Source organism: Lytechinus variegatus, chromosome 1 (assembly GCF_018143015.1).
Source record: "Lytechinus variegatus isolate NC3 chromosome 1, Lvar_3.0, whole genome shotgun sequence".
Classification (NCBI taxonomy): domain Eukaryota; kingdom Metazoa; phylum Echinodermata; class Echinoidea; order Temnopleuroida; family Toxopneustidae; genus Lytechinus; species Lytechinus variegatus.
In genome coordinates, this window is record NC_054740.1 from 89,347,259 (window position 1) to 89,374,281 (window position 27,023).

General features: G+C 35.5%; 1 protein-coding gene across 1 annotated transcript; it reads right to left on the minus strand.

Annotated features, from left to right (window-relative positions):
• On the minus strand, positions 1-26,990 carry LOC121432251 (mucin-2-like; the record flags this gene model as incomplete). The annotated part of the gene is made up of 20 exons (XM_041630109.1): positions 26,981-26,990; positions 26,047-26,230; positions 23,433-23,803; positions 22,469-22,611; positions 21,770-21,926; positions 20,893-21,145; positions 20,500-20,546; positions 19,625-19,956; positions 18,173-18,317; positions 17,505-17,669; positions 16,718-16,885; positions 15,916-16,162; positions 12,904-13,191; positions 12,113-12,159; positions 10,477-10,680; positions 8,148-8,335; positions 7,473-7,580; positions 5,853-6,138; positions 1,810-2,034; positions 1-1,583 (listed from the first exon to the last, which is right to left on the minus strand). Coding segments are annotated over exons 1-20 (5,151 nt in total), but the record flags the coding sequence as incomplete, so codon positions are not given.
• Positions 26,991-27,023: the final 33 nt, after the last annotated feature.

Sequence of the window (27,023 nt, forward strand, 5' to 3'; positions counted from 1 at the left end):
TTCTGGAGGTGTGGTGGTTGTTCCTGGAGGTCCTGTTGTTGTTTCTGGAGGTGTGGTGGTAGTTCCTGGGGGCAATGGTGTTGTTTCAGGTGGTTGAGTGGTAGTTCCTGGTGGTCCTGTTGTTGTTTCAGGTGGTTGAGTGGTAGTTCCTGGAGGTCCTGTTGTTGTTTCTGGAGGTGTGGTGGTAGTTCCTGGAGGACCTGTTGTTGTTTCTGGAGGTGTGGTGGTAGTTCCTGGGGGCAATGGTGTTGTTTCAGGTGGTTGAGATGTAGTTCCCGGAGGTCCTGTTGTTGTTTCTGGAGGTTTGGTGGTAGTTCCTGGGGGCAATGTTGTTGTTTCCGGTGGTTGAGATGTAGTTCCCTGTGGTCCTGTTGTTGTTTCAGGTGGTTGAGTGGTAGTTCCTGGAGGTCCTGTTGTTGTTTCTGGAGGTTTGGTGGTAGTTCCTGGGGGCAAGGTTGTTGTTTCAGGTGGTTGAGATGTAGTTCCTGGTGGTCCTGTTGTTGTTTCAGGTGGTTGAGTGGTAGTTCCTGGTGGTCCTGTTGTCGTTTCAGGTGGTTGAGTGGTAGTTCCTGGAAGTCCTGTTGTTGTTTCTGGAGGTGTGGTGGTAGTTCCTGGGGACAATGTTGTTGTTTCAGGTGGTTGAGATGTAGTTCCCGGAGGTCCTGTTGTTGTTTCAGGTGGGTGAGTGGTAGTTCCTGGTGGTCCTGTTGTTGTTTCAGGTGGTTGAGTGGTAGTTCCTGGAGGTAATGTTGTTGTTTCTGGAGGTGTGGTGGTAGTTCCTGGGGGCAATGGTGTGGTTTCAGGTGGTTGAGATGTAGTTCCCAGAGGTCCTGTTGTTGTTTCCGGAGGTTTGGTGGTAGTTCCTGGGGGCAATGTTGTTGTTTCCGGTGGTTGAGATGTAGTTCCTGGTGGTCCTGTTGTTGTTTCAGGTGGTTGAGTGGTAGTTCCTGGTGGTCCTGTTGTTGTTTCAGGTGGTTGAGTGGTAGTTCCTGGAGGTCCTGTTGTTGTTTCTTGAGGTGTGGTGGTAGTTCCTGGAGGTCCTGTTGTTGTTTCTGGAGGTGTGGTGGTAGTTCCTGGGGGCAATGGTGTTGTTCCAGGTGGTTGAGTGGTAGTTCCTGGTGGTCCTGTTGTTGTTTCAGGTGGTTGAGTGGTAGTTCCTGGAGGTCCTGTTGTTGTTTCTGGAGGTGTGGTGGTAGTTCGTGGTGGTCCTGTTGTTTCAGGTGGTTGACTGGTAGTTCCTGGAGGTCCTGTTGTTGTTTCTGGAGGTGTGGTGGTAGTTCCTGGGGGCAATGGTGTTGTTTCAGGTGGTTGAGATGTAGTTCCCGGAGGTCCTGTTGTTGTTTCAGGTGGTTGAGTAGTAGTTCCTGAAGGTCCTGTTGTTGTTTCTGGGGGTTTGGTGGTAGTTCCTGGGGGCAATGTTGTTGTTTCAGGTGGTTGAGATGTAGTTCCTGGTGGTCCTGTTGTTGTTTGAGGTGGTTGAGTTGTAGTTCCTGGAGGTCCTGTTGTTGTTTCTGGAGGGGTGGTGGTAGTACCCGGCAGACCTGTTGTTGTTTCAGGGGGTTGAGTGGTAGTTCCCTGTGGTACTGTTGATTATTTAAGAGGTAGAGTATAAGATTCTGGTGGGCCTGTAATTTTTTAAGAAGTTGAGTGCTCGTTTCTTTGTTCCTGTTATAAGTCTTTTTCATGTTTTCCTAATTATTAGCAATTGATCGTTCAGTTTATATTTCCACTTCATTACACATAATAATCAACGCAATCTTAGTCCTACAATCAAATGTTTTGTTCGAGTTGTGTTAAGGAGATACTTACTTGTATTGTAAGGGGTAGTCGTGGTGTGGTCAATGTATGGAGTTGTGGCTACTGGGCAACTATCAACACATTGGTCTCCATAGTGAAACTGTCCACTGGGACAACTGCATCCCTCAAAACATGTATGAGGGCAGTTCCCGTCTTCATCCCAATCATTCTCATGGCCACAGGTGTAACAAAGTTCAATGCAGGGATCGTATTCCCGGCATCCGTCACACTGCATAGCTACAAAAAAAGGAGAAATCATTTAAGGACGTTCCACAGTTATGTTTGTGCGCATCATGATCTGCGCATATTTGACACTCTGCGTGCTGATATCACAATGGATGAACAGGTGATTAATCAGTTGCAGGTGTAAGCTGTATTATCTCATTAACTGCACTCTAACTGCAGATCAGACATGATATTTTATGAAGTTCATAAACTAGAATTATTCCATGGACCATTTGTTTTTAATCCCTCTCCAATTTTAAAATACTTTTGAGTTCTGCAAAGTATGATGAATATGACCCCAAGTTTGAATAAATGGTAGAGTTGTTTGGAAATTTTTCTCACTCAGATACAAAGCATTTGGCACGTTTTTGGTGTTTTAAAAAGTACATTTGCTCTGATAAAAGTGCTGATAGTTTTAAAACAAATACATGAACCCCTATTTTTTATGTTTGCTCTACCTTCCTCTACAACTCTGCAAACTTTGGTAAAAATGACATGGGTTTTGAATAAAGTGCAGCATTTATTCACATAATTTCACATTTTGAAATTGGGTTTTTGTTATCTTTCACACCATTTTAAGGAATTGACAGTGCTGTTGGACTTAAAAAAAGCAAACAAATAGCAATATAAACAGATTCTCCATCTTAATGATACAATTATCAACAATATTGCATAATCTGATCAAGTTTTCATGGATTTTGATTCAGTGATAGGTGTTCATACTCATTGTAGTGATCTTATGAGGTCTAAAAATGCCAAATTCTTTTGAACGCTCAATTCTTAGGAACATCCATTTGGGTGAAGTTTGAAGCTCTATAGCAAAAAATCAAGCACATAAACCATGTTAATTTTTGCACATTTGAAATATTCAGGTGCTAAAGTATCTATGCGCAAAGTTTACATAGATTTCACTTTAACTGTGGAACATCCTTACAGGGGTACTTTAAATGATTTTATTGAACAGATAAAAAAATCAAAACAAAAAGTTGAAAAATTTTATCACAAATTGGACAAGGTATAACAATGTCATGGCATTTTAAAGATTTGCATAATTTGCATAATTCCATTAAAACAGTTCTAGGCATGTCTTCATGAATATTCAATGAGCAAATTCATGTCCTATCCCCACTTGTTCTTTTGTATTTCATTACATGAAAGAAGGTTTATTCAAATTCTTTAATCCAAGAACTAAAAAAATGGATTGACAACTGATTTAGTGCATTAGATATTCATTGGGCACTGCAATTTATTTCATTATAAGGAAGGCACATCATTCACACATGTATGCAAAAATAAGACAAGTGTGATTTCATGTAATAACATAAGAGAAAAGGAAAGTGGGGTGTTAAAATCATCAGCCCACTGATGAAGAAGTGCATAAAACTGTTTTCACAATACAGTGCGTATCAAAAATAGTTTACACTTAGAAATTATTCTACAACTTATATACTTGTAATATTCTGAAGATTTTTCCACATTTAAAAACATTTATATGAATAAAAGTAGACATTGGTCATGGAGAACCTACTTATTTAACTTCAATTTATTTCCTTGCCCAAAACACTTCAGAGAGCGCCATTGCGCCTCTCCCCTCCTCACACAGCGTCAATCGAAGCTATATTGATATCTGCTCAACACGGAGCTGTGATTCACATGAAATGGCTTAGGCTTGATTTTTCTTCTGTTTATGTCAAGCTTAGCAAAAGTATGGAATAACAACTATTAAATGAAATGTAAACCCACTTTTAAATGACAAAAACTTTATGTAAAAATACTGAAGATGTGTGAAACAAACTTTTGTTTCCATTTTAATCATGTCCTCAGATCCAGCTTGCATACAAAAAGGTAAAGGTTGGGCTAACCTAGGGGTTAACATGTTAATTTGGGTGGCAAAGATGTTACAAGTTATTAAATCTATCTGTTTTATTTCAATTGGCTCAAAATGCAAAAGAAATGTATGAGTAATGTACTGCAAGGTCAGTTTGTTTTCTTTGACATGAAAATAAGCATTTCTGCAAGCTTTAAAAAATGGACAGTGCTCACTTAAGTGTAACATTCTGTCAAAATGTTGACTTTCATGTGATAGTTGAGACCGAAACCTAAGATTATACTGTACATGAAAAAAATTATCCCCATGTTGTATATTTTTCAATTCCCAGGACTTTTTCTCAGTGTAAACTTTTTATTGATACCCACTGTCTATTTTCAATAACTTCCCTATTTGTTAGCAGAGTTATCAGATTTTGATGAACTTTTCAGCATTTTGCTCTCTGTATTTTACTCTTTCATAAACATTTTCAGCCCATAGTACACCTTCAAAACCCATGAGTTCATTTTCATTGTATTAACCCTATATAGCCCGGGGGGGGGCCTTTTATATGCCCCCTCAACATTTTTTGCGATAATTTCTAAATGCAAAAAAAATAATACGCTGAAATTTCATGACTTTTTTCTTTGACATCTCTCGCACATTTTGAGACCCTGTTTGCGAAAATCGGGGGTACACTTGCGGAGATATAGCACATATTCGTGACCAATGTCATCGAAAATGGCAATTTCCATCGACTTTTGTGTGTACAATGTATGGGTTTTACAAGAAGTGTTGTCAGATGAATGTTTTTTTTTCTGTTTTTCCTCACATAACTTTCTTTTGGGCTATCAGCAACTATTCTAGATTTAAAAAAACAATGAAAAATAGAGATTTCAAAACAAAGAAATACATAATAAATTAAAAACAAAGAAATACATAAAAATTTGGAAACACGGAAAGAAACAAGAATATTATCCATCTAATAAATTACTTTGAAACATTCAACTTTCTGGCTGCTAATGAATATTCATTTTTCTCTAATTTGCATAAGTATTTTCACTTTTTGATGATATAATGTCAAAATATAAAGTAAATATCACCTTTCTTCAGTACACAACTAGAAAAAAAAATTATGCCCAGACGTGGTAATCAATATGTGAAATTCAGAATTTCGAGAAAAATTAACATATGCGCATAATTAATTACTATTATAATCTAATAATTATATAATTTCAATACAGTTGAGTGAGCTGTCTTTTAGATTACATGACTGGCTACTAACATGCTGGATTCCATTGCATTTTCTCAAAAAATGGGGGGAAAACTACAAAAAAATGAAAATTCCTTGAAAAAATTTGAATATTTGCATAATTAACTAGATAAATAAAAAATTATAATAAATATCACAAATTTGACAACGCATTCCTGTAAAATACATAATGAGACACCCGCACACCAAATTTGGTCACAATCAGTCGATAAACGACCGAGATCTGAGGGGGGGCCTAGGCCCCCCCCCCCGGGCTATGCAATTTCAAAATAGCCCGGGCTATATAGGGTTAAGAGGGGATAAGATCACATACAATCCACAGTTCATTTCCAATATTAAATGTGTTAAATGGCAATGGGGGTACAATAATTAGAAAAGAAAAGCATATCTTGTTTCGTTAGTTTGAATTGTAAAACAAAAAGGTACAGAAAGCAAACATATTTCTGACTAGAAAATATTTTTTAATTATAAAATCTGTCATATGTCTTTTTGATTAATTTTTTTTTGTGGTTCCAATGGTGATACATAATAATGTTTATATGATTTAGGCATTGTTTGTTTCTGGAGTATGACATGAATTTCACAGACATAAAATAAACCCTACAATTCTAGATGCAAAAGAGTAAAACTATCTCTCCATATAGGTATAAATAATTGCAGACTAAGCAGATGATAGGTAATGATCCTCAAGTGAGGGCAGAAGTATATGTTGGTATTAAATACAATTATTGGAAAGAAAGTGATACATACGACAGAGATCATTGGTCCTCCACCTGATTGGTACACCATGAGCAGCGCATTCCTTGGCATAAGCTGAGATGGCAGAACAGAGGCACTCACAGTCCCCTCCCGAATCACAAGCACATGAATCGTAGATGCATTTAAGAAAATATAGTCGGTAGTAGACCTGGCTAAAACACTGCTCAAAGACATCCGATTTGATCACGCTACATTGACGCATTGCCCAACCGCGGCGATGAGGGTTTTTCATACACGGCGAGATTGGGGGAGGTGGCTTAGGGCAGTAATCATCAACCTGTATTATGAATTAAATTTAATTGAATATGTCACCAAATCTCAAGCTCATTCAGGCATGATTCTAGACTTAAAGTTTTGGAGGGACTTCTAAAGGACGTCAGATATTGTCGACGAAATCATTTTGGGTAGCATGATGTAAAGGGAGACTATACTGACAGAGCTGCCAACCTGAACAAGAACATTTCAGTATTTTTAAAGCTGAAAATCAGTATTTTTATGATGACATCAGTATTTTCAATGAAATACCATGAGACAACATAGAAAACGGAAACTTTAGAAATCAGTATTTTGCATGAAACCATCAGTATTCTTCTTATTTTTCCGTACTAAATACTGAAAATCAGTACTACTTGGCAGCTCTGTACTGACCATTCAGATAGCACCCCCCCTCCCCATAAAAATGCATGTTTTGTGAGATTTCATAAAATACATTCATACTTTACATTACCTTCTATCTGATTCTTATTACATCAAATAATCTTAACCTAGACATGTTGACTTATACTTGCACTCATCATATTCATTGATGAATATCAAATAATCTTAACCTAGACATGTTGACCTATACTTGCACTCATCATATTCATTGATGAATATCATATAATCTTAACCTAGACATGTTGACCTATACTTGCACTCATCATATTCATTGATGAATATCATATAATCTTAACCTAGACATGTTGACCTATACTCGCACTCATCATATTCATTGATGAATATCATATAATCTTAACCTAGACATGTTGACCTATACTTGCACTCATCATATTCATTGATGAATATCATATAATCTTAACCTAGACATGTTGACCTATACTTGCACTCATCATATTCATTGATGAATATCATATAATCTTAACCTAGACATGTTGACCTATACTTGCACTCATCATATTCATTGATGAATATCATATAATCTTAACCTAGACATGTTGACCTATACTTGCACTCATCATATTCATTGATGAATATCATATAATCTTAACCTAGACATGTTGACCTATACTTGCACTCATCATATTCATTGATGAATATCATATTGCAATTATTTGGTATAAAACCTGTACACTTTCAAAGATATGTCCCAAAATGTAATTATGCCAAAGAAATTCCTGATTTTGTTACTTGTAATGACTGTTCAGCTGAGAGATTATGGTCATCAAATGATTAGAGATATTTTGTAATGTCAATGTCGAGGTTTTGTAAAATAGGAAATTATACTTCTGAAAAAAAATCAGAGGCTTATGATATCAATCAAATTCATCTTTCAAACAAATCAGTACTTGCATCACTTAATCATGGGTAGAGAGTATTTCAAAGCTGATTTACCTTCCAACTGTCCCCGAAAGTCAGAGCGGAGGTTTCTGGCAGACCACCATCAGGAGACATAAAATCATCATCGCTTAGATCATTGTAGTTACCACATAAACCTCCAACCTAAAATCCAAGACAATATGGAGAAAAACACAATCATTTCACTTTTGTCTTCTTTTACTTCAGTTATTATTATTAAGGGAAGCCATTAATTCATACGATTTTAATCATTAGTCCATCAAAAAGAGAATCATTGATACAATGTAGTTAGTGAATTCTCATCACAGATTGTATTTCTGGTACACAAAATATTAATTGATCAGTCCAAATTTAAATGGATATTTCTGATCATGTTCTTTTGTATCTCTTTCTCAAACTGTGTAAATTACAGGAGCAATAGAATTCATAGAACTTGTCTAATCAAAATATTCCATACTTTCTGTAATGCTTTCTATCTATCAAGAATGATGGTTAAAATGTTTACTACAAGTCCAGCATTATTCAGATGTTTTTTATTTCAACAAATCAAAAGCTCGAGGTGCAGGTATCTAGATTCGATAACAAGATTAGGATATGAATTCAAATATTGAATTTGCTCTATCAAAATGTAAAGGAATTTGCTCGAAAGTAAAGTTAGGAATAAATGATGGGGTAAAAGCAGCACTAATACTAATAAAAAGCATATGTTACCTTTCCTTTGTATTTAGGCGCTATTTTGACTTGGACCCAAGTTCCACTGTCCCATACTATTTTGACACCAATTTTTGATGCAACATGTACATAATCTCCAGCTTGTGTAATAATGAATGTCGAGTCAGAAGCTGGAACTTCCTTCCCTTTGACCAGATGAAGTTTCTCTTTAGAGTTATCTGCATTTTCTGATTTAATAAAAAAAAAAATACATGGAATATATGTAATGAAAACATGTAATTGTAAGGTCTTATAATATTCATCAGATAGACATTTATCTTTGTTAAAGGGGTGATCCAGGCTGAAAATATTTATAGCTTAATGCACAGAGTAGAATTCACTAAGCAAAACGCTGAAAATTTCATCAAAATCGGATAACAAATAATAAAGTTATTGAAGTTTAAAGTTTAGCAATATTTTGTGAAAACAGTCGTCATGAATATTCATTAGGCGAGCTGATGATGTCACATCTCCACTTTCTGTTTTCTTATGTTATTACATAAAATCATATTTTTTTCATTATTTCATACTTGTGTGAATAAAATGTCTCCCTTATAATGAAATAAGTTGCAGCAATAAATATCTAATGCACTAAATCAGTTGTCAATCCAATTTTTCTAGTTCTTGGAGGAAAATATTTGAATAAACCTAATTTCATATAATAAAATACAAAAGAACAAGTGGAGACGTGACATCATCAGCCCACCTAATGAATATTCATGATGACTGTTTTTACAAAATATTACTAAACTTTAAAATTCAATAACTTTGCTCTTTGTTGTCCGATTTTGACGAAATTTTCAGCATTTTGCTCAGTGAATTCTACTCTATTTATTAAGCTTAAATACTTTCAGCCTGGACCATCCCTTTAAGCACAACTGATGAGTAAAGGGAGGTACTAAAAACTGTTTACTCCTTTTAGGTAAAAACCTGTGCAACATAAAAAAAACCATACATGCCCCTGCCCAGGTGGTAAATGGTGTGAACATTAACAATGTGTTAAAAGAAACTTACCCAAGACATGATTTATAAATAATGACTATTTAAACTTTGCTGTTAGAGTAAAGTATAAAATGATGATGAATCAAAGATCTGTAAAATCAAAGTTCATGTGTTGTTAAAGGCATTGCAGCCAATCAAAATAAAGCCTTTTATGATAATTACATGTACCTGCAAACTCTTTGTATTTTTTCTATAATACATTTTGTAGAGGATATACAATGTAATGTACACACACCCCAACATACACTCCAAACGAAATCCTTTTTGTTAATATTTTGATTCGATTGAGAGTGCATTGTGGTCTAGTGGTTCTGAATCTGGCCTTCAAATAGAGATTATGGGTTCAAATCCTAGCCATGGTGTGTTTCATTCAACAAGAATTTTATCCACACTGTGCTAGACCCATGGTGAGATGAATAGGCACCTGGCAGGATCAATTCCTTCAATGCCTGAGCACAGATGAAAATTGGTAGCTTGAGCTAAAGCCAGGGTAATAATTGTTGTGCTTTGTATCCTTAAGCCAGAAACACTATATACATCCAGCTATTATTATCATCACCATCATCATTATCAAAATCAATTGCTGTTATCATTTTCATTCCCTCATGTATGATATCATCATTCCAGCTTAGCTTATTTCATTATTCTAAATTTTGGCAGGTTTATCTATAATTTTCCCTTAAATTTCAAGGTAAGACCTGATCATTTTGTGTCAACTGAGCCCCAGGGGGGGGGCCACTTCCATTGACGAGTGGGTACCATGCGCGAACATGGGGTCTCGAAAAGTATTCTAAACACTTAATTTCTATATTCTGAAAATACACCCCTTAACAAGTATTGGCATGTGAAACCCTACCCTTAACAAGTATTGGAAACAAAACGATACTCTTGGCAAATATTCCCTGAAATGAACCCCTGAACAAGTACAGGAATGTTTTATTGTTACAGGTCCTTCTGTCATCAGCTTTACATTATTTGGTTTAGTACGACCCCACCTTCTACACTCGCGCAAATCGGACTCTAAACACAAAGTGTTGGGGCAAAAAGGACATCCTTTATAAAACATTTTAATTTTGTTTTATCATCCCCGCAAATTTGACCCTAAACATGCAATTTTCCTAGCGAAATAGATACCCCTTTTTCATTATTTTTGTGTTTTTGACACCCTTATCACGTTGCGTACGCAACATGCCCTATCGTGAAAAAGACATCCTTTTTACGTGTTTTTTTGGTAGCGCATGGTATCCACTCGTCAATGTAAGTGGCTCCCCCGGGAACTGAGCATGAACTGGGTAAAGTTATTAAGACATCAGAGGATCAGACTCACTAATGGTGAAAGTTATAGACTTTGTACAGGTTATTCCAGTCGTCCCACACGGCACATTCGAAGTTATGATGCTGAAAGAGGGGCTGTCATATTCCGGGTCTAAATTATTGGTCATAGCCAATATATATTCACAATCCCCCTCAAAGTCGTAGTGTTTCCCATCAAACGTTAAAAGGTGAGGATCTCCCCAAGAAGTACAGTCACCTAGAAAGAATATTTGGAAAAGAATAGCAAGAGTGGCTTAACGTGGTCAGATGTTATGAAAGAAACATGTAATACAGAGGCTGACATTAAGTATTTCATCATTTACTCTTGAACATGAAAAAAGAAATTCTCTGAATCTTATGAAGTAACATGATTTAGGTGACATAATAGTTAAGCTGTAAAAGACAATCTTCTAAATGCAGTAAGAAATTGACCATATAAGTTTAAATTAATCAAATCTCACATTATATTCTGAGCTGTTTCTTTATCAATCAAGTCAGTACCCTTCATCCAATTCTTATCTACAACACAATACTGTTGGTTTAAAAGTGATTCTTGTGTGAGTAATGCATGTTTATTTCTTTTAAGATATGAGAGTATATGACGATAAACACGCGCGACATGTATATAGTAGCTCAAGCCTGTAGACTTTCACACACTTTGATATAAAAATATTCTACAGTGCGTATCAAAAAAAGTTTACACTTAGGAAAAGTCCTGTAAAATCATACATTCGTAATATCCTGAATATTTTTCCACATTTTTACAGGTCCATTTATGCAAATGAGGATGTAACTATCAAAAAATAATTCTGCTTGAGTAAGCACCATTTACTTTCCTTGCCAAAAACACTTTGAAGAGTGCATTGAGCCCCACCCCACTCCCCCACACACCGAGGCCATCGTGAGGATATTTGCTTTACACTGAGCTGTGATTTACATGAAATGGCTTAGTCTTGACTATTGTATTGTTTATCATTGTCAAGTTTGTGAAAAGTGTGGAAAACAAGTATTAAATGAAAAATGAAATGTAAATCCACTTTAAATGATAAAAACTTAGTGAAAAAATTCTGGAGATGTCTGATATAAAGTTTTGTTCAGATTCAGTTATGTTCTCAGATCCAGCTGGCACACAAAGGGTGAAGGTTGTGCTTACTAAGTGTTGAAATTTCAATTTCGGTGGCAAAATTGTTACGAAATGCTTGATTTTATCTGCTTTATTACAATTGACTAAAAGTGGAAAGGAAATGTATGAGAAATGTATAGAAGGGTAAGTTTGATTTCACCCTTTCTCCTCAACACAGCGTGAAAACCAGCATTTCTGCGCAAACAGATTTCTGCGAGCTTTACAAAAATGGACAGTGCTCACTCAAGTGTTTTGACATTCTGTCAAAACTTTTAGTTTTATTGGATAGATGAGACCCAAACCAAGATTATATGTGAAATAATTACCCACATGTTGTACATTTTTTATTGCCAGAGCTCTTTCAAAGTGTAAACTTTTTTTTGATACACACTGTATATAAAATATAATAACAGTTCCATTTCAGTCATATATGACAAGATGTATTGGCAAACTTATAGCTATATTGACTATTGCCAATATAGCTATAAGTTTAGCTATATCACATGCACCCACACACTTAACTTACCATAGCAAGAAAATTCTTCACACTCCCATTTGTTATTGACACAAATGCTGTTAGATCAAGACAAGATGGTAAACCAAATAAAAATATAGCATAAAATTATGTTAACTCAATACTAAAATATGTATGTTGATATTTCATATACATACACATATAAGGAAGAGGGCCCTTTGCACATCGTGTCTATGTAGATGTAAAAGAATTCAGGCATGGAGGCTAGACGTAGCTTTCAATTGTATCTCTATAGGCCTGATGGCCTGTTGCCAAATTCTTTTACGTGTACATGTTATATATTGTGAAAGAAATGGATGAAGAGAACAATGGCTCCTACCATGTTCTCTTCATCCATTTCTTTCACAAAATATTTAAATAAAAAAGGATTGCCAAAGCTATTCTACATGTATAATTTCATACACACACATATATGGGTGTGTAAGGGTGTGTATTACATATGACAGAAGTATTGCAATAAGAAGAAAAGGCACTATGACCACAAGTGGTCAATGTAAAAAAAAAGTACTACCGGGTTATATGATAACCCCAAGCATCACGGTCATTATCTACAAAAATTTATGGGAGATGCTGGTGTATTGAAGTCTCTCAGGAAAGTAGATTTAAAAATAGTTTAATAAAATACGCAGCGTATGCACATTCAGTGCAATGTCAGCTTTTCAGTTATCAAGAGGAATTCAATGTTTACAATGGTGAGTTATACTTTAAAAGTGGTTCTCTATCAATGTTTGCCATGATCTAACAAGTGTTCCCCGGTTAACTACGACCTTTTATTAACATACCATTTGCGGCAATCATATGTGTTAATGATGTGGTTTTCAGGATAACTTTGACCACCATGGTGACAAGGGCAGGTAGATGGCTCAATGCAGTTAGTTCCATTCCATACCGTGTCATGAATGCACACACACCTTCCTTGGCATGAGGTGATCTGACAATCATCAAAATTGTGCATGTTTTGGCATGTTTTCTCACATGGACGAGGGCAAGGGTCATATTCCTGATTGAAGGAGCACATATCGCTCGGGCAGTCAACATCTGTACAGTTGAGCTCTCCAGATAGACATTTGCTGTATGCAATAGATATTGAATTCTGAATGAATATAATACATATAATAAATCGTATATAATAAACAAGGATGGAAAATACACTGATCTAATGAAGGACAATGTACATAATTTATTTGCATGTTTATCGTTCCAATTTTACTTTGAAGCAAAGTTATTAGGGATATGTGCTACTAATAATAATGATGGATGATAATAGCAGTAATCAAATTACACATTTGTCTCATTCCTGAACTTGCTGCCCCACATATGTGAAGTTTCCATTCATGTATGTATTTACAATGTGGTCAAGGTGGCTAATATCGTGAAAATGACCACAGTGCATGGTCAAACAACCTTACGCATGGTCGATGTAAAGGATTTCATAACATTTATCAACACTCTTCACTGATTATTGGTAGTTCATGTTGATACTGACCAACATCGTAGCCCTGTTTGAATTATCAAAGCATGAGTGGTCACTGGTTATTAAGGAAAAAGTGGTCAAAATGGCCACAGGGTCCAATAGTTAGGCCAATAACACAAGACAATGTGAAATCATTGAATTGATTTTCATCAAAAAACTTTCAAACTTTCATTTAATGACAATTAATGCTAATATCAACGCAATCCTGAACCTATCCTCACCTTGTTCACTATAGGGAGAATTGACATAAATATTGGGCAGGGGTCAAGTCAAGGTAGCCAAAATGACAAAGGTAGTCAAAATATTATAGGGATACTCAATTTCAAGGATTCATACACCAGTGTCAAAGCACACCCTTGTAATGATTCTGGTAAAATTGTAAGTATTTTTTGATAAATCATGTTATTCATTTTGGGGCCAAAAAGAGGCCAAAGTGACCAAGAGCTTTTAAATACCTTTAAATGCATTCCCATTTTGAAGATAAACGCTGAAAACCTTAAATTCCTGTTGATTTATACCAGTTTATTATGCAAAATTGCGCGAATGGTCAGTTACATGTATGTTTAAAGTACCCAAGATGACCCTCATAGGTCAAAACTTATGGAATAAGTTACATGAGGTCAAAATACCCAGGAGATATTCAATGTAAAGGATTAATACACCAATGTTAGGTGTCACGTACAGCACACCCCTGTAATGACTCTGGAAGTATCTTTTGATAAAGTGAACTGTTATTGGTCATTTTGAAGGCCATAAGTGGCCAAAATGACCATAATCTCTTTAATACGGTCATTAAGAGTAATAGAATTGGAATCAGCATAAAATTCTACACAAGAAGGACCTTTGAATGCATTCCCATTTAATAAGGGAAGAAGATAAGACATGCTTAAGACCTCAATTTCATGCCTACTTGAACACTTTATAATGCACAACTGCGCGAATGGTCTCAGTTTACGTCTTAAGTACCCTTAATGACCCCCATAGCTCAGAACTGACAGAATAAAATATATGAGGTTGATCGTTATGATCTAGCGCACATTTCAAAAATAAATGTGGATTTCTAAAGACATCCAATCTTTGTAACACATTTTGGACAAAAAAAATCATGAAAATTGTCATTTTTGGTCAAAACATGGCCAAAATGACCACTTCTACTGTGATTTGGCAGATGGAACCACATTATCTGGAATCTGGGTGCATTTTTAGAGGATAGACCCATTTAATCGGATGTGGTTAAAAAAAAAGAACTCTGTTAAAGATCCTGACCGGTGTAAAAACAATCATATATCAAAATAAAGGTAATGATTCATACAATACAAATATACCAAAAATATTACATATATCTCCTTCCAATATTTAAAAATATTAAATAAAAATCGAAGAAACTGCTCCTCCAAATTACGCTTTGATTGAGCACCCCCACGTCGCCTGGAAATGATGACGTCACGTTGTGTCTGGAGGGTTGTGATTCCATAGGTTTGTGTACAAAAGCATTGGGTATTTTCTTCCATTTCCATGTTATGAATCCATTTTTTTTTTCGTTTTCAGATGAAAATGGCACTCAAAATTATTCACTGTTCAAATTGTTGTAAACCTACAACTATTCACTACCATCTTTGTGATTTCTTTGTTTGGCTCTTATTGGGCCTAAATTGCTATGTCAGGAAAAGTTGTTATACATAATCAAAATGCAGATAGAATTGAAATCTGCGCCAAATAAGCAGGAAATAAAATATGGCAAAAACTAGTTCAAAACTGTAGATTTCATAAATTCAAGCTTGTGGGAAAAAATATATGTGATATCCCTCTGTGATAGAAGTGAAGAGAATGAAATGCGTTATCTGGAAAACAAAAAAATCACCCAGTTTTTCTGTGTACAAACCTATGGAATCACGACGCTTCTTACACAACGTGACGTCACGGTCTCGAGGCAGGTGAAAAGCACAATAAAGCCTATTTTCTAAACGGGGTTCGAAGCCCGATAATTGGAATATTCTTAAGCAAAATACTCAGCTGGAAAGCGGTGAAAATGCATAAAGCATACCTTGCTGTATTTAGTAGCTTATAAGCTTTCGATTGGTATGTAATTTGTCAGTTTCATTTTTGGGTCCGGTCTGGATCTTTAAAGGACCACTTTCCAAAGAGTGGTCAAAATGGTAATTTTTTTTTTAAATTGGCAAAATGACTTAAATGTCGTGGGTACGGTCAATTTTTTGGAATCAGCACACAATTTTACCCCTGACAAGCCCGTCAAACCTTCCCCACCAAAAATTCTGATTAAAGCCCCCAGCTATCTCCTATACTAAATGCATCTACTTACCAGCTACCACAACCTTTGTCAAACTGTGCTTGGTGAGTGTGAAACACTCCTGTATCATGATCAAGACAACCACAGTGATCATTTAGTACACATTCTCCACGTTCATCAATGACATAACCATCAGGACAGGCACATCCATCAATACAGGTATCACTGCAGACAGTGTCGTCAAATGAAATCGCCCTGCATGATGTCTGGCACATGGGATGGCATGGTTCGTATATCATTCCAGCCTTGCACTTCATCTCTGCAGAAATTAAAGAACCAGATTTGGACTACACTTACTGATACACTCCACTACATCTTAAGGTGGGAATTCAAAAATACACCTCTGAGGAGGCACATTAAGCTAAAACCAACCTTGTACAATGAGGTCAGACAATTCACTGATCTTTTTGTGAAATTTGAAATCATATACAGGTCGAATTCATTACCTGGATGATCAGAACCCTATCAGCTTTGTGCTCTATTGAGTATATCATTTAAAAAAATTAACAACATAATTGTACAGCTCTGACATCGTCAACGTCTTCTCACAACATTTCAAAGAATATTACAACCAATGATGATTGCACATTCTTTAACATCTAGGGGCATTCAAACAAGTCACCTTGTTATATGAAGCGCCTAAGATGTCAAAAAAAATCAAATGTGAACTTGATATTTTTGAGGAGTGGAGAGGGAATGGCCTAATTCAAATTCTGAACTGCATATTCACAGCAAGGTGATTCATTCAGTGATATCTCAAACACCACAAACATGTGGACAATAAAGCTTAAAATAATGGAAGTTAAAAGCTCACCACAACTCGGAGTAAAAGTCCGCCAATCGATTACTACACCTCTGTGTGCACATTCAGCAGCATACATGGAAAATACAGAACACACGCAATTGTCGGAGCTCAAACAGTTACAAACATCATGACGGCATTTATCATAGTACTCCCAAGGGTCCACAAATTGACGACAATCTGTACCAGATATGAGAAATTATCTGAATGGGTTGAGGCAGAGATTTAGCTTTGGACTTAGGATTAGATTTTTAAAAGGATATTCCAAAAGTTGAATAAAAAAAAACAGTCACTCTACAGGTTACTCTCCATGTTCTTCTTCTTCTTTTCTTCCCCTTCAATTTTTTTTTCTTCTTTTTCCTCCTCCTCCTCTTCTTTTTCCAGAAAACTGTATAAACATCCAAGGAGTATCATTGCACAATGGTGAGTTATCTATCAGCTAATCAAAAAGTAAATTGCTCATAGCCAAACCTTATGAATACAAAATTAAAGTATATTCACAATTAAAGAGAGTTACTTTTTAAAAAAGAAGTTAATTTTAGTGAAAGGGATCAGTGGTTCCACTGATATATACATATGGCAGTTATCAACAACCAGAAAAATAAACAGTTCCATTTATAGTTAATCTATCTAGCGAAGTAAAAGAAAAAATGCCCTACATAAAACAGGCTTACATCATTTCATAGTTCATGGGTTAAATTATTTTTAAACTATTTCCTGACCCTTATAAACCATTCTTTAATAGCAATAAGAACAATACTGATAATAAAAACTACATACAGGAAAAGAAACTACATACATGCAAATGAATTATCGTAGAGGAGTCGACCACATTCTTTAGAAGCAAAGAATTCCTTCTGTGAGTAGAGATCACATGGATCAGGTATGGTGTCGTCTTTAGCATCAGGACAGGATAATGCCTTCCATTTGTTACCAAATGAGGTAGGATTTGTTTCAACATCACCTAACAAAAGAAACACATTTAAGAACATGAACATAGGTATAGTCACAGACTATGCAATATGATACCTCTAGCCAGCCTCTACAGACTGATGTCATCTAGTTTCAGTTGAAGGAAATGCCTCCATTGCAACTGCATTAACTTTAATAGAAGTAAATGTCTTATACAGCAAACATAAATATTTGGAGAAGCAGTAAAGGTTTAAGCCTTAATTAAATGAAAATATCATATATAACATGTCATGATTTTTAAAAACATGCATTTGTCTACACGTACGAAGTCACCCACATAGCACAAACTACAGACCTCCCTCCCCCCTCCTTTGCACACAAACACTCTCCTCACACACACACCCCACATATATTGGCATCCAAACATATAAAAAAAACACCCCATTGTACAGACACAAACACTCACACACCACCCCCCAAACACGTTAACATCCAAACCCTCGCAACCCACTCACACGTTTTAAATATCAACTAAATTGAGATTCATATACGCACCAGCATCAGTGTAGAAGTCATCACGATGGTTGTTATTGTATGTACCACAGAGACCGCATGTTGTATTCAGGTGCCTTTCATCAGCCATTAATGTCACTTGGTCATAACCATCAAACAGTATAGTTATACCATTGGGCATAATGACCTGTTTGAAACAGACAATTAGTGTAGGTATTAGGGTGGTAGAAGCTGCTCCTACAGGAGACCCAAAGATTTATGTATAATGTACGTGCAATTCATCCAATCTTATCATTGGGCCATAATATTACAAGAGGTGAAGGAAAGACCTTGTCATACATCTATTCATATAGATTTGCCTTGTGTATAGTTAAGACAAAGAAAACACACATATAACAAAAGGTGTTACTCAAAGTACAATTTCAAAAAGACTTTTTGTAGTATCAAATGCATAATTTATACAACAATTTTCCTACTAGCAAGTCTTGAGCCACAAGTCATGTTGCTCAGCTCTCCTTTAATCTGAATTTCAAGAGGATGCTCATATCACGGTCTATGTCTTAAAAAAAGTCTACTCATGAGTTGAAACCTAAAGGAAAAAAACAATACTGCATGAAATTTAAAGGTGTCTATCTTCTAGAAACTGGACTAATAATAGAGACAATAATTATATACTATATAAAACTATACTGATACAGATAGAGAAGGAACAACAGAAAAATGTGCAATAAAGAACAGCCAGTAGGACAGGTAAGCTGATTCAATAGATAACTTTAGCTGCCTTGGATATATTAAAAGAAACAATGAAATAAGCATGAAGCAAAATGTACCACTATGCGATAAATGTGTTAATTAAAAACAGAAGCCACTGCGTGATGTTTGCAAAGTCCAGTTGCCAATATTAGTGCTTTGTATTACTTTTAAACTTAGAAACAGCTTTCATAGACCCTCTACAGATAAATCAGAAGTGTGTGTGCAGTGCAAAAGGAAAAGGCACTACATAAAATGTCTCAATGAGATTGGATACCAATAGCAACTCAATTGCCACACTATAACTTCTCAGTCCATCATTGTAAAGACCAAGCTCCATCAGAAATAAGTAGCTCCAGTCTACAGTATGTATAATGGTCTACCACATTAGGTTTGCTAAGGAGGGCAATCAAATGCAAGGGAATAGATGAATGGAGAGGCTAAAGGCTTAAAAAGTATGGGACACTTTCAAATTGCCATGCCAATTAAATAAGGTGATTTACAACAAGTAAGCATATCATAATAAAAACAGCTTTCTTCACGGTACCACCAATTGCATTGTCACTTCCATCTTAATCACCTCTCTTTTTGTTATCACTAGCAGGATCAAAAGCTCATTTTTCTTCTTTAAAGATGTTATCAAAGAATGCGTCTCTGGAAGAGTAAAGTTCTGAATCAAAACTAGGCCATATAGATTGTTTGTTGATTTGAATTTTCTATGAATATATAAGCAGAATAGCTTACCGCTGTTTGGGAGCTAGTTGGTTGGTTCAAATAATAGTTTCTGGCCATCATGGGATACTGCTTCTCTTCCATCTTATCAATGAAAACCTTATGACCTCTTCTCAGTTCAATCTTCAGAGATACTTCTTCATTATGATCATCTATTACTACTGCCTTGACACACGATACGGCCTCCATTCCACATTCAGCGTTTTCCACACTAACCGAGTAATTGTTTCCCTTGTTCCAACAGTCCTTTAGCAGGACATAAGAGCATGTTTCACTTCCAGCAAAATCATAATGATGGTTGTCAAATGTCTTGTAATGGCCCTGTCCACTGACAATACAAGTAGCTGTAAAATATTGATATGGATTGATAATCTTGATGTTAATCACAATGTGGAAAGTGAAAATGATTATGTTACAGTACTACTCCTGCAATTATGACTACTACTCTGCCACCACTACCAAGATAATGATAAAAGAAAATAGTTGTAGTTACAAGAGTGATTATATGCATTTTGTGTATGGTACATCATTTTCTTTTTTTTTATATTTGTCATTCATTCATTCAGGTAATGTTGGTATTTTATATGTCATGTAAAAAAAAAAAATCCCAATGGACAAAAATAACACTGAATTGAATTGAGTGAATGTGAAAAAAATTGGTTATGATAGTAATAATAGTACTAATAGTACTAATTCAAATTGATAATTGACAATTCTATGGAAAATTATGATTTAATGGCTATACATTATTATAATCATCATCATCATCATTCTCATAATCAGTCTATAACCTTGTTTTTATTTGTTTAAATATTTGATTATATGGAGCTTTCAAATGGCAGACGACTTTGAGGTAAAAACACTACAAGGCACAGATAATCTCTTACCTCCACAGTCATTCTGCGTACACTGCCACTTTCCTTGCATGCAAGTACTGAAATCAAAAGTATAAGGACCATTAATGGTAAAATCAACTCATGATTAAGTTCTTAGGATAAATTAATGTTTCAATCAATGCTGAAAGATATGTATTGAATGTATTTTAGGAAAAGTCCATGGTCAAGTAATGTTGAAATTCTAGGATCTTGAAGTACATCACACAAAGTAAATTATTTACATCAGCACAGGACTGTCAGAATACGACTTTGTTTTTTAAAGGGCCTTTTACACAAACAATCCAGGAGCAAACTAAGTTTCACGCAAGGTTTGAAATTTTGTGCACACCACCCTCTCTTAAAACATCATCCGACGTCTGAATGAGATGTTAAAGCGTTACATACCATTCATTACACCCATCAGAGTTACGTTCCGAAGGTTGGTACTCATTACCTTGCCACGAGCAAGGGCATTCATCAACAGTGACACACCCACCAGACATTGTTTTATAGGTCATTGGTGGACAGTAGCATCCTTCAAGGCATCCAATTGTATCCTCAGTTTCACATCCTACGGGGACTGAGTTACAACTTGTTTCATCACAGGTAGACCCACACTGATTGTATACTTTAGTAGAATTGACAGGACACTCAAAAGCTGCAATGACAAAGTTCATGATGGTAAAGGAACTTTGAACCATGGAAATGCCAGCATTGTTCATTTTATTTTACTTTGGAGAAATAGAGGAATCTACTGGATCAGTGTCACTACAGTGTGTATAAAAAAAATTACACATTGAAAGAAAAAATACTGTAAAATGAAATGTTTGTAATATCATGAAACTTCTCTCAACATCTGTATATTGGTGCAAGTCTCTTCAAGAGAATGACAATTATGGCTACCAACAGAATTTCCTGAGAATGCCATACTATCATTGTTTACATTGATTTTATGTCCTCAGATTTTGTAGCAGGCATTAACAAGCTAGAAAGTGTTTACTTGGGATTAAAATGTTCATGTTTATACGAAAGTTGTTCAAACAAGTTGCAATGTATCAGTGTGATTTCCATGTTTTAAAAAAATGCAATGAAACTATGAGAAAGGTATAGCACAGTTTGTTTTTGCCTGTGCAAAAATGGTGATTTTGACTTTTTGCCTTTGCTTGCAAATTTTTGTAGGGGACAAAATATTGATTTTGGGTAAAAACCTTCTTTACTTTTCAGAGTAAACTTTTTTTTATTGAAACACACTAGGTTTGCATGTCAATTTCATTTTACTTACGGCAAGAAAAATGAGACCTCCAGGGCACCACTGTTCCATTCCGAGCACACTCTAAAGCAAAAGCAGCGAATGAAGCACACCTACAACTTTCATCACGCATCGCACACTCACAGACATCTTCCTCACAAGCAATGACAAATGCCTCCTTATTATCTATCTGTTTGAAGGATGAAACAAACAGAATACTTTCATCACTACAGTGTGTCCAAGACAAAGAGGAAATTAATTTCCCTGTGAATTGAAATAAATCATTCATTTATGACATATATCATGATAGAGTATTTTTCCCTTCCAGTAACACTATAAAAAAAATTCTGATATTAAGAAGATGCATATATACTAGAGAATTGAAAGGCCCATCCAAGCGTTGATAAAAAGGATAAGATTCATAAACAGGCATCAATGTTTCGTTAATAGGTTGTACTAGTTTAGTACAAATGATTCAGATGTGGGGCCTGTTGCAGAAAGAGTTGCAATCAATTGCAACCAATCAACAGTGCGCATTTGGGACTTGCGTTTAAATGCAACTCTTTCTGCACCTGACCCCTAATCTTGCAATTAGTAGTTGTAACATCACTACTGCTGAGAATCATATACTTGCAATTATGTAACAGACCCATGGATATTTTTCCATGTCAATACATGCCTTATTTAGCATCAACGTCAAATTTGTCTTGAAAGTATCTGTGAGTTACTGACCTGACAATCTGCAAAGAAGTAATCTTGAAGTGGACTACATTGGTCCTGGACCCATTGTGCAAATGCCTCCTCATCATCACTCTCAAAGTACGTTTTCTGAGTACACCTGGTGGTAGCTGTTGTTTCCAGGCATTGTCCATTATCTACACAACACCAAAACATGATTGGAATTTAACTATGCATATATCCTGTAGAGTGTGTTCTTCTGTACTTAACTCAGAGGGGCTCTGCATGTGTGGATAGCTCCTCTCAAAGGTATTATTATGAATTTTGTCAACTGACTTGCCATTTATTTTGACAAGAAAAGTAAAATTAAACTAGAATAATGCTGAAAATTTCATCAAAATCAGATGTACAATAAGAAAGCTATGACATTTTAAAGTTTTGCTTATTTTTCACAAAACAGTGATATGCACAACTCAGTGACATTCAAATAGGACAGTCAAAGATGTCCCTCACTCAGTATTTCTTGTGTTTTGTTTGAATTATATTTTTTTACAGATTTGACAATAAGGACAAACTTGACTGAACCATATAGTATTACACAATGCTAATTCCACATGTTCAGGGAGGAATTAATCATTGTTTCACTTGACAATGAGGAGAAAATTACAATATTTCATATTTTATATCATAAAATACAAAAGAAAAAGTGAGTGGATGACGTCATCAGTCTCCTCATTTGCATACCGATCAGAGTGTGCATATAACTGTTTTGTGAAATTAAGCAAAACTTCAAAATGTCATAACTTTCTCATTTTACATCCAATTTTGATGAAATTTTCAGAGTTATGCTTGTTAGATTTTTTTTTTTTATTCAAATCAACTTTTTTTGGGGTGGACCTGTCCTTTAAACAGCTGTAAGTACATGTGCAAGTTTTTGCATATAAAGATCCATTATATCTATATAAAGATCAATTATCTCTTTATAAAGATCTATCGTCTCTATATAAAGATCTTTTACCTCTCTCTTCCATCAAGTCCATAATCCAAAATTGACCGAAGTTGTGTGCTTCTGTAGCTTGATCTTCATCAGCGTTGGCACTGATAATAAAAAAGTCGTTGGTTGGATCTCCATCATACAATCCACAAAGACCAGCCGTGTTGCTTGTCAATAATTCAGTATCGGTGATGTAGACCGTGATAGAGTCTTTGCCATCATAGATGATTGTGAAGCCTAATCCACTTTTCCCTCTGATATAGTTAGATGTTTGCTCTAGTACCACTCCACCTACTTTTCTAGGAAGATCCACAGGTTCATTGTCAAACCGTACCTTTCCACCAGGGAGCAGATAGATCAAATTGTAGGGATCGCTATTGTCAATTACTACAGCCCTGCATGGTTAAATCAATAATATTAAATCAATAATATTGAAATAATATATCCACTCAAAGTTTATGACTTAGAAATATCTACCCTTACATGCTTCTAACATTCACACTCGGCAAAAAAAGTTCTTGGACACTTATAAAAGTTCAAATATTCCATATAGATATTTGATTAAAGGCAAATTATTGTATGTCAACATGACCAGACAATTATTGAACGTATGCCTACAGGATGGCCATGATCATTAGCATTTGAATGGTCCATTTCTTGCAATTTCCTTTTATTGACATTGCTATTGTCTAAAGCATTTTACCACCCATGCATGACTGTTCACATGAAAATGTCATGTCATACTGGAAGAGGAATATTGTCTGGTAATGTTGACATACGATAATTTGCCTTTAATCAAATATCGATATGGAATATTTGAACTTTTATAAGTGTCCAAGAACTTTTTTTGCCGAGTGTATTTCATTGACCCCCAAACAATGACCCCTTGACCCGCAGGATGCCTACACCACAATTTATTACTCGCATAAAATCGTTATTCAATCTATAAGTATATTGAATGAAAGGATTCTTAAAAATATTATTAATAAAGAGAGTACCAGAAAGAAAGAAAACCTATATGAAGAGTATAACTAGTAGGCCCTATTTTGGTTGCTGTCTGGATCGGTTTGCCTGTGTTACTGTGCCATACCGGTAGTTAAATTTACATAGTTCCCAATGATGTCAAGTTTCGCTCTTTGAAAATAAGAAATTTTCTCAATCTATAAGCATGTAGATGGTAACAGCATACAACAGTATACTTTCTTAATTGCCCCTACATCCCCCTAATCCGGAAAACAAAATCATGGGTTCTGTGAATTAAACATGTACTATAATAGTTCTAACATATATACTTCAACAAGTGGAATGCCTCTGGCCGTCTCACCTGGATCACGCGGTTCAATATAGCAGCAGTGCTGACTTTGAATACTACTCTAACTCGCACAAGGTGTACAGTGATACATGGTTACTCTTATGTCCACTTTTTATGAACTAGACCAATAATCTTACAGAGATATGATGGTTATTCAACAAAAAACCCCAACATGGCCAAAGTTCATTGACCTTACATGACCTTTGACCTTGATCATGTGACCTGAAACTCGAACAGGATGTTAAGTGATACTTGATTACTCTTATGTACAAGTTTCATGAATCAGATCCATAAACTTTCAAAGTTATGATGGTAATTCAACAGATACACCCAATTCGGCCAAAGTTCATTGACCTTTGACCTTGGTCATGTGACCTGAAACGCACACAGGATGTTCAGTGATACTTGATTACTCTAATGTCCAAGTTTAATGAACTAGACCAATAAACTTTCAAAGTTATGATGGTAATTCAACAGATACCCCCGATTCGGCCAAAGTTCATTGACCCTAAATGACCTTTGACCTTAATCATGTGACCTGAAACTTGCACAAAATTTTCAGTGATGCTTGATTACTATCATGTCCAAGTTTCATGAATCAGATCCATAAACTTTCAAAGTTATGATGGGAATTCAACAGATATCCCCAATTCGGCCAAAGTTCATTGACCCTAAATGACCTTTGACCTTGGTCATGTGACATGAAACTCTAATAGGATGTTCAGTAATACTTGATTAACCTTATGGCCAAGTTTTATTAACTAGGTCCATATACTTTCTAAGTTATGACATCATTTCAAAAACTTAACCTCAGGTTAAGATTTGATGTTGACGCCGCCGCCGTCGGAAAAGCGGCGCCTAGAGTCTCACTTTGCTTTGCAGGTGAGACAAAAACTAGCTTTGAATATTTTTTCACTGGATCGCTACACTCCCTCTCAGAGTAATAGAAACTTACTTATTCATCAGGCGGGGGAAAAATAATATTACAGATGCCAATTCACAGCTGCCTGTCAGTGATCTCCTATTCACATGCTGCACTCAATTGGTCATTTACCATGCATTGAAATGACCTACAGTCATTTTTTTAAACTTGGAGAAGCCCCCAATGTTTTATGCTAGAACCGATATGTAAGGAGTCAAGAATGTTTAATTTCAACTTCATCATCAACTGACATGTGTTTTCAAGTTTTCAGAAGGCAGGTGATTATACCCATTTTCAGGTAATTTTCTCTTACTTATATTGTCATGTTCCTTCTTAAACCTTCATCTTGTTCCTTTTTAGGGGAAAAAATTGATAGGTGGTGTATGTCTCCAGGCAAGGGTTACCTGCATGCTGTGCTGTTTTCATGAAAGCAAGGGTAGTTATTCTGAACATAGATTTTGAACGATTCCTCCTGGTAGTCTGTGACAAGCAAATAAGTACATTGCCCGTTGAAGGAAAAGAACCTCCCATCAAAGGTTCGGTACTGGCTCTGGGACCATACATTACAATACACAGAGTTAGGAATCCCTGTATTGAATGAAAGACAATGAAGAAAAAATATCTTAAAATAAGAATACTGTGCTATTTTATAGGCAAAAGAGCTTACTCAAATTCTACCCTGCATGTCTAATCTATTAATTCAAAAGATACATCTATAAACAGTGCATCCCACAAAAAATGAAACAGAGATTTATCGATGATTATCATAACTTAATCACAAATACAATAGACAAATGACCTACCATTCTAAAGCTAAGAATCTCCTCTTTCATCTCAAATTACTTAGATTATTTCTTATTCATGCATGTTGACCTGGATGATAGCCGGTAAAACCTTTTCATTTTATACTGAAATTATTGAAATTCAAGCCTCATTTCAAATATCCAGAACTTTATATTTCTCAACCATTTTTGTAATTAAGGTATCACATTAAAAAGCAGATATTGAACTTTTTTAAATGTAGTTTTGCTTTTGAAGCCTGCCAAGTGACTTTTTGGTATCCCCTCTTCAAATTTTTTGGCTCACTCATGCGTGAATGAGAAATAATCTAAGTAATTTCAGATAAAAGATGAGATTCTAAGCCTTAAAATGGTAGGTAATTTGTCTATTGTATCTGTTATTAACTTGTGACTATTTGCATCAGTGACAATACATGTATATCAGTGGGTCAGGCCAAAAGCGCAAAAAGTGAAATCTGATAAATAAAACTTTTATGAGGCTAGCTGTAAGCGTGAATTAGTGATCTTACAAATGATGGTCTTTATATATGCATCCAACCATCACACATTTTGTGTACGTAATTGACAAAATAAATCATTTG